The sequence below is a fragment of the Oreochromis aureus genome, linkage group 4 (genome assembly GCF_013358895.1).
Source record: "Oreochromis aureus strain Israel breed Guangdong linkage group 4, ZZ_aureus, whole genome shotgun sequence".
NCBI classification, from domain to species: Eukaryota; Metazoa; Chordata; class Actinopteri; order Cichliformes; family Cichlidae; genus Oreochromis; species Oreochromis aureus.
Window position 1 is genome coordinate 22047871 of NC_052945.1, and position 9566 is coordinate 22057436.

Below are 9566 nucleotides of genomic sequence, written 5' to 3' on the forward strand. Positions count from 1 at the left end.
CATCAAAGCCATTTTCCTGCCAGTCTTCAGTGGTGCAGCTCAATCTTGTCATGTCCGTTTTTATATTCTGCTGCACATATTCAAAGATGGAAGCAGTCTGAGTTTGCATCAGCTCCTCCTCATCATCAATCAATTTAACAAAAGAAATGTTCAAGCTAACCAAACAGACATATATGCAAGTAATATGTATGTTCATCATGGTTCATCATGTATGTTCAGCAGGGTTTGATCAGTAATTTAAAGTAAAAACTGCATTGAAACACTGTATCTGGTAAGAAAAAGAGACAATTATTTTTATTGTTTCCTGATTTTAGTATTTAGTATCCTGACTTTCCTGACTTTACCCCAAAGTAAAATAAAAAAGGGTATTTATTTATTTTTTTAGAAATTCATTTATTTAAGTACCATGTTTCTCTTCATCTCCCTTTGTTTCTGCTTCATTGTCCTTCCTGACTCGTCTTTTTAGCGCTTTATCTTTCAACAAGGGTTTCACCAAGTTAACTCAGAACAAATTTAAAGGCATTAACTCAGAATTTAAAGATAATTAATTAAAACATTATGTGTTCATGTGAAAATTAGTGAAAATATTTATTTTTCTACATATCCTATACACTGTAAAATGTAATATTGTGTTTAATTAAAAATATTAAATAGGCTGAACTCAATTTTTATCAATTTGTTATTAGAACTCAATTTAAATAAGTTACCAGTACTTTTTATGCAAAAACGCTGATAAACTCCATTTATTTGAGTTGTCTTAACTTAGAAAAACTAAGTAAGCTGGAAGTTTTGCTTCTCAGTGCGGAAGGATGAAAGATGTGTTTTGAAAATGCCACGTGACTACCGTCCTCCTCCCCCTCGGATCAGTCCGCATGTTCACGGTGCATTTGTTATGGAATATGTTGAGCAAACCTGGAGAAGCGTCAGCTCAATATATTATTGTTGTCATTGCTGTGGATCTTTACCTGATACACTGACTTGGTGAGTAAATGTTTACTCTTATTCAAACTGATTTTGTGGCTTCTCTTAGTTTAGCACCAGGTTTCTAATCTTGCTAGCTAGTTAGTGTTAGCCTAGCGTTGCTGCTGCCGCTGGGCTCGTCTTACTTAAAAATTAACACCACAGCCTTAAAAACCTAATATAAAACTATGTGGTGAAATTTTCTGTTGATTGTTTGAAATAAATAAGTGAGATAAGAGCCCAGACAAAATTCTTCGGGAGGTGCAGCCGTTAGGGGTGGGGTAGGTGTGGGGTGTGGATAACAGAGCTCTCCGAAAACGTGGACGCACTTTTGCAAATATGTGATATTTTGATAAATTAAGTAGATATTTGAGCATTACATAGCTACATTGTCGCCTGAAAATATCTTAAAAGGTTATTTTGTGACCCAGAAAGGGTAGTCTGGGGAAAAGGAGGATCGCATCGGCCACGGTTGTCGGAGCCTGTGCGCACTTGTAAGCGCGGCAATGCCGGAGGAGCGCTGCTGAAAAACTTATTACTTTTTCTGGGTCACAAAATAAACTTTTAAGATATTTTCAGGCGACAATGTAGCTGTGTAAATTTCAAATATCTGCTCGATTTATCAAGACATCACATATTTGCAAAAATGCTCCGACGTTTTCGGAGACGTCTATTTTTTTTTTTTTCATGCTTTGTGGCAGCTTTACAACATCTGTGGCATCTATTAATGTCAAATCTAGCCTTTATTTAACAACATAAGCAAACTCTATGTTACAATGATTGCACAGCCATTAAGGATCAAATCAGTTTCTGAAAAATGTTCTGTTTTTCTCCTCTGCTTGCTTCTTACTGTCTTTGAGGCTCGGGACCAGCACTCCTGCTGTTGGACAGAAAGACATCAGTAAGTATTTTGGTTTTCCAATATATTAGCAACTGTCAGTGACATTTATATTAATCAGGCTGAACTTTAATCATACTTTAGATCAGCCTGTTTTACTTATTGTTTTATTTGTGGTTTGGTTTGGGAAGTTGTTTCTTTACTGATCTTTTCCTGTCTTCTGTTATTAGACTTGAGATGTGACTGCACTATGCTGTTGCTGGTGACCACAGTTAATTCTACAAGACATGCTGTGTAAGTGAACAAACAACAACAGTTTGGTCTGCATTTCTTGAAAGATCACATCCCCCAAACTTAGTTTAGAGGGTCTACACTGTATATAGTGAAGTCTGCAAGTTTTCTAACAGCAAAATCTGTTTTGTGCCCAAAATCATTTTGCACATCATTAGAATGAAAGTTATTGGTAAATGGCCTGTATTTATATAGCGCTTTTCTGGTCCCTAAGGACCCCAAAGCGCTTTACATATCCAGTCATTCACCCATTCATACACACATTCACACACTGGTGATGGCAAGCTACGTTGTAGCCACAGCCACCCTGGGGCGCACTGACAGAGGGGAGGCCATGTTTGCATAGCCCTTTTTAAAATGATGCTTTCATGACATTATTGTGTGTTGGGTGGTGGTCAGGGTTATCCAGACTGACAATTTGGGACATTGAATGTCACCTCTCCGGTGGGGGGAGCCTGAGATTGTCTAAATTGGAGTCTGTTTTATACCAAATGCAGAAAAAAATGTTTTAAGAAAGCAATTAAGTTCATGTTCCAAAAAATATGATTGTTTGCTTGCAGGACACCAGGAGAGATGAGTCCTCCGTCACAGATGGTGTGGTCAGTGAAGATGGTCGCCTGCAGGTTCAAGCTCATTGCATCTCCAACCCACATCCACTGCCAGTGTACTTAAGGGAAGTTAAAGACTTTCTTCTGCACCTACATTTGGATCACCTCGATCCATGACAGTCATCCAGGCAGTAATGCCTGGACTGGAAACAAGCATCCTTAAAATAATACAACATTCCAGCTCCTGTGTTGGAATGGAAAACAAATGTGTTGTTTAAATTAGAGACTGCACTTGTGACAGAACAACAAATATTTTATTTTGATTATATAAGTAATGTAAGTACAAAACAAACTGTGGTAGGCCTAAACTTATTTTCAGAATAATTAAATCTGAGACTTTGTTTCATTGTAAGATTATAACCGTGATGGCAATATAATTGTTTGTTGTTCAGCAGAACAGTGTCCAGTATGTTGGCTGTTATACTTTGTTGTGTTTGAAAATAAAAGTTGGGCTGATTTTAACATCATTACAAAAATTGTTGTTAATTATTTTTAAAAATATTCATGGTACCACAAATTGTTTTTTCATTTAGTTGAACTTAACATGTTTGTCAGTAGGTAAACAATTAGTATTGTACAGTCAGAAATATCAAGTTATTGTTAATACTGCAGACTTGCAGTATTAAGTAGTAAAATTATGGAAGCTTCGTTGCCTCAAAAAAACTAAAGTAAAGCTTACTTAAGATGACTGTTAGGACAACTTATACATTAGTTGTCCTAACAGTGATCTTAAGTAAGCTTTACTTAGTTTTTTTGAGGCAACGAGTTTCCATAATTTTTTTGAGTTCTGGGAGCTAACAAAGCTGTACAGTGTACTCAAAATGAGTAAGTTGCCCTAACTTGGTCATCTTACGTAAACTTGATCCAATTTTTTTGAGTTCTGGGAACAAATGAGCTTGTACAGAGTACTCAAAGTAAATAAGTTGTCCTAACTTAGTCATTTTTAGCTAAGCTTTACTCAATTTTTTTGAGGCAACGAGTTTCCATAATTTTTTTGAGTTCTGGGAACTAATTAGATTTTACAGTGTACTTTCATTACTGTTTTCTTGTTTTCTTCTTAAAATTGTGGTTAAATGTTTATGAATTTTATTTTTCACATTGTTTTTCATTGTTACATAACATGTTTTTAGATTCTGTGCGTTTTACTAATATTTATTCACAGATGGTAGAATCACAGGTGTTTTTGTAACAGTGAGTTGAACATCATATTCTTGATCATCTGCTGCCCCCTGTAGGATCCTGTGAAACTGTATGGCTGAAGGTTTTTGTAAAGCCTCTCTCATTACTTAAATCACTGTGTGTCTTTGGCACAGTAATACACAGCAGAGTCCTCTGGCTTTAGGCTGGAAAGTCTCAGATGCACCATGCTGTTGCTGTCATCTCTACTGATTTCTATTCGTCCACTCAAACTGCTCACATATCTGTTGCTGCTGGAAGATGAAAAGCCAATTCCCATCCATTCCAGTGCTCTTCCTGGCTTTTGCCTTATCCAGTGCATAGTACAGCAGTTAAATGTGAAACCAGATCCTCTGCAGGAGAGACTGAGAGTCTCCCCAGGCCTTTTCACTACAGGACTGGAAGGAATGGACTCCATACTCTGACCTGTAACACCTGAGGAGTTAAAAAGGAACAAGTGAGACAGACATCTGCAAAATGTTCTTATAGCACTCGTTGTTTCCTGGAAAAATATTAAACAATAAGAAACAGAAGAACTCACAGTGAAGCAAAGAAGCAACCAGCAGCAGAGTGAGTGTCTGTGTCATTGTGAGTCTAGAGATTCTTCACTGCTGCTCCAACAATCAACACACAGCACAAGACGAGTGAGCAGCACAGAAGTACACAGCACACAGTGAAGATTTGCATCAGGATATTATGGAGAGGGAGGGGCTCTTGTGCTGGCATCTCTTATGATTAATAAGTCAGACTTTCATTGTAGCATTTATTATTTGAAACAGCTTCGTCATCATGCAGTATGATAATCAAAAATAATTAAATAATTGCTAAATAAGCCATTTATCCGAAGTCTTAAGGATAAACATAAGCATATAACTATTATGTAAATGTTTAAAAACATATGAATCTGAATGATTTCATTTGTTCTTCATTCTTTATTTTGATAAAAATCAGTTCTTAATTCATTTAAATTACACAATCAGCTGTGCTTCCTTAATTAGATGAAGTCTTACATGCTCAGTAGTTTTTTTCCCCCAATCCTTACTGTTGGTATAAATCCAACAGTGTTTCAGTAATTATTGATTGTCTCTGGGGTTTAATATATGTTTAAAAAGGCACAGAGGCTGAATGTGTTCTGTGAGGAAAATGTTGAATTTTAACCTGTGCAACATCTAAAATCAGAAGTACAGAAAATTAAAATATTGGTGTTGGTGGTTTTTGTTATTGTGACTGTGGCACAAGTATATCCAACACATTAGATACAAATCCACCCCGGTCCTTTTTCCTGCTGGCTGGCTGACTGAAGCTGTGAGGCTCACAGGATCCAGTATCCAACAGCTGCAGAGCTGTAGAGAAAATTAAAAATGACCTGATGGGTGCTTCACTTTTAATGCTGAAACTGACATGATGAGGTCAAGTCTTTATAGAAGACTGTAAAAAAAATACTTTGAATGGAAAATTTCATGGATATAAAAGTAGGCTTGTCGTTGCACAAGTACTTAAGGCTCCTTCACTAAAATTTTTGGTTTCCTCAAATTCACCTCGAGTGTCAGATAGAGTTACTTTTCTTCTTCAAGTACATGTCAGGTCCTGTCGGCCTTATTGCTTATGTATTATTTTTAAACCTGGCTGTCAGAGAATTTGAAGGTATGTGCATATTATACATCTATATTACGCCCCCTGAAAATTTAACATGTAAGTACTTAATGTTGTGTATCTTAAAACACACAGAAGTAGATGTTTTGTACCTCCTGGAGTGATGTATGTTGCTGTGCATGAAAACCAGTTAAGTACATTTGGCTTCAAAATGTTTCTGCCAAATATCAAGTTTTTAATTGTGTTAATTTAATATTTTCAAACAGTTTATTTATGAATTAACAAATAATGAATTCAACAGTGCACTAAAACTGTTCTCTCTCAAGTACAGGCATGTTTCCCAACAACAACAGATGAATATGTTATTAAACAGCGCACATAATAAAAAGAAGTCCACAGCTTTCATTCTGTATGTAAAAGCATGGTGCCAGACATAATATCTTACATTTATCTTAAATTTATCTTTCCCTGTTTTCTTCATTTGTTGACTGCAAGTCCTTCCACACTGCTCGCATAAGCAGTTCTACTTCCATGAGACCAAATAAGCCCAAGCCATTCTAAGACTTTTCCAGCAGGTTGTCTGATCCAGTTCATTCCAAAGCTGCCAAAACTGAAACCACTTCCTCTACAGGAAAGACTGACAGCTTCCTGAGGCGTTTTCAGCACTGGAGTGGAGGGAATGGACTCCATAGCCTGACCATTCAAACCTGCCAAAAATGAAAAAGAAATAAAAAAAGATCAGTGAAGTTATAAATACATTCAGGAACATTTAATGAACTAATTTCTACATGCTGTGTTAGAAAATGAAGCAGCTTACAGGGCAGACAGAGCACTGTCAGCAGAACAGACAGTCTGAGCATCATCTTGAAAGAGAAGGTGTGAACGAAGTGCTTTGAGAGGACAGCCAGTCATAACAGAACCTAAGTAAGCCATCTGGATTTAAATAGGGAGGGGCTAAAATGTCTGGGTCACATAAAATTCAAATGAATTGAATTCACCCTTTTTACAATGGCTGCATTTTATAATAAGACTGTAAACATTTTTTTTATTTATGTATTTTTTTTAATTGGGTTGTATTTATTGTCGTTATTTTATGGATGTTTGGTACAATCGGCTACAACAACACCTTTGAAAATTTCAATGTATGTGTTTTCTTTGCATCCAGTGAGGGTGGAGTGAGGATTATGATATTATATAGTATCATATATTATATCATACAAAGTCTATTATCAGTGAGGAGAGAAATGTTTAATAAATCACAAGACTAAAAAAATGGTTGGTTATCTGACACAGTAATACACTGATCATTAGAGTCAATGCACTACTAGAACAGTCTGTGTTGATGTTGAACTTGTTCTTTATTGCTTGTACTGTGTGCTGTGCCTAACATGTACACTACAAATGGGCTCGGTTTCTTTTCCTGCATGCATTTGTTTTTCAACAGGACAATGACCCCACCACATGGGTTCAGGAACTCTTCCTAAAGAAAATAAAAATGTAGTATCCAGAAAATCTCTCTGGCATCTCTGAGCACAAGCTCTTTAAAATAGGCCGTCCTACGATCTGGTTGATGAAGATACACCCCATATAGTAACACTGTGTCCGTGTACTAGAGCAGCATTCTTCCTTTGGAACAGAGTGAGTTAAATTGCCTGTTTTGTTATACTTCATGAAATCTGAAATATACAGTAGTACGGTTGTTTGTACAAAAAATGGGAGTTTAAATAATTTGAAAAATTGTTGCTTTAGTTATTCAGTGTTTCAGCTTCTATGGAAACAAAGGTCTGTTTGTAAATCAAATCCTGACAGGCCACTGCATTTGTTTAGGATTCTTCTGGTCAGTGACTGATGCCAGAACAGTTTGAAGATCTCTTTCCTGGTGGTTGATTTTTTTATTTTTTTGTTTATTTGTTTTTCTCTGCAGGTGTTACAGGAGAGAATTTGGAGTCCATTCCTTCCGGCCCTGTATTGAATAGGCCTGGGGAGACTCTCAGTCTCTCCTGTAGAGGATCTGGCTGAATTATTTTCAGTCCATGTGACTCTTCAGCATGATAATAAACAATCTCTATTATTACTAAATCGTCTTCAGACTTTAGACCAGGGGTCTCAAACTTTAATGAGCTGTGGGCCACTGCTGGCACTGTCATCTCACTGGAGGACCACTTTAGTGTTCAAGTCATAAAAAAACCAAGAAAACACAAACACAAATATTCCTGAAAATGTAATGTTTTGTTTGTTAAATTTCAAATATTATATAACAAGACAAAACTGCAAACGTTAACACAGTTTTTTTTCTCACTCTTAACTAGCTGAAGGCTTTCATTGAACTACCAAATAAACGAATTGGTACTCTCTTTCTGGCCAGACACACGGCAGCACTTCTGCTATCATTTTATTCGTATTTAACAAAATAAAAATTCAGACTGAAGCGTACACATTAGTTTTTGACTGCTAGTGAAAATTGCTTTCTTCACAAATAACTCTCTTACTGAACTAACACAGCCGATCCCTCAACATGTTTATACTCTCTGGTCATATTGTCTTCATATTAATTTTTTTCAAGAACTTATTTTAATATTGCACTCAAAAACAAATAAATACTCCATAACAAAAAAAGTAACTTCAAGGGCCAAATTGTATTATATTTTTTCAATATTTGGGCCGCAAGAAGGGGTGACGTGGGCCGCAATCTGTGTCTGTGCAGGTTTTTGGTTTTGGTTGTAGATGATGCAGTCAAAACACAATTTTAAAAACAATTAGCCTGTCAATGAAAACATTTTAAGTGACAATTTGAAATCATTTTTATTAAAGAACACAGTAGAGCTTATTCATGCTGTGACATTTTTTATCAAATATTTCAAAATCAGTTTTGTAGAATTTCCACACAAACTGAAGAGTTTATCTAAGACAGGGGTGTCGGAATCCAGGCCTCGAGGGCCGGTGTCCCTGCAGGTTTTAGATGTGTCCTTGAACCAACACAGCTGATTTAAATGTCTAAATTACCTCTTCAACATGTCTTGCAGTTCTCCAGAGGCCTGGTAATGAACTAATCATTTGATTCAGGTGTGTTGACACAGGGTGGGATCCAAAACCTGCAGGACACCGGCCCTCGAGGCCTGGAGTTTGACACCCCTGATCTAAGAGCTGTTTCCTTCCCACTGAAAAGCTTTGAATACATTGCTGGTCTTAGAGCTCCTCCTCTGGTGCCTTCATGCTACAGCTGCTCGGCTACTGAGGGGTTTTTGTTCAGCTCTGCTGATGCTTTGTCAGACTGTGAGACTCTGGCACAGTAATACACAGCAGTGTCTTCAGGCTGCATATTCTGTCCATTTAGAGTCACTGTGTTGCTGGAAGAGTCTAAGTCAATGCTAAACTTGCTCTTCAGTGAATCTTTATAGTGAGAGTCCCCAGTGTATTTCATCCCAATCCACTCCAGTCCTTTCCCTGCAGGCTGTCTGATCCAAGCTGTGTAGTAGCTGCCCATATAATAAGAGACTTGACAGGTGATGGTCAGACGCTGACCTGGCTGCACAATCACAGAGGGTGTCTGTGTCAGCTGTTCACATTTCACACCTGCAGAGAAAACATGTTGAATATGGTTCTATAAAAGTAACAGTGTGTGCTGTCCATGCTGTCAGTGTTTGTGTTCAGTGAGACTCACAGGATCCAGCAGCCAGCAGCAGCAGCAGAGCTACAGAGAACATGTTGGTGCTGAAGGTGATCTGATGGGAGCTTCTCATCTGATGAAACTGACGCACTGATTTCAAGTCTTTATTTCAAACTGAGAGGAAGTTCACTTTGCATACACATGGAAACTGTGAGGTTATAACTGAAACATGTGTTACCGCTTTGCTAACAGAGAGTTTGGAGAGGTGAGAAACTGAAATGCAACTTTAAAACAGATTTATTTTAACAAGAATGAATCAGTGTTAGACGTAGTTTGATGGGTTTTTGTACAGTGTTTCTTCTTGTGTCCCTGTGGCTCTCGAGCACAATAATAAACAACAGAATCTTCCTGCTGTCAAGTTGTTCGTCTGCAGATGCACCTGATTTCTGTTGTTGTCTCTTTAAATGATAAATATGCCTTTGACTGATTGAGA

The 9566-nt window shown here is 37.3% G+C and overlaps 2 gene segments (V, D, J or C); both read right to left on the minus strand.

Annotated features, from left to right (window-relative positions):
* Positions 1 to 3988: 3988 nt before the first annotated feature.
* Positions 3989 to 4507, minus strand: LOC120439888. The segment is given in 2 exon segments: positions 3989 to 4308; positions 4415 to 4507. Coding segments are annotated over 2 exon segments (366 nt in total).
* Positions 4508 to 8606: 4099 nt separating this feature from the next.
* LOC120439881 lies at positions 8607 to 9192 on the minus strand. The segment is given in 2 exon segments: positions 8607 to 9039; positions 9128 to 9192. Coding segments are annotated over 2 exon segments (402 nt in total).
* Between the last annotated feature and the right edge of the window lie 374 nt (positions 9193 to 9566).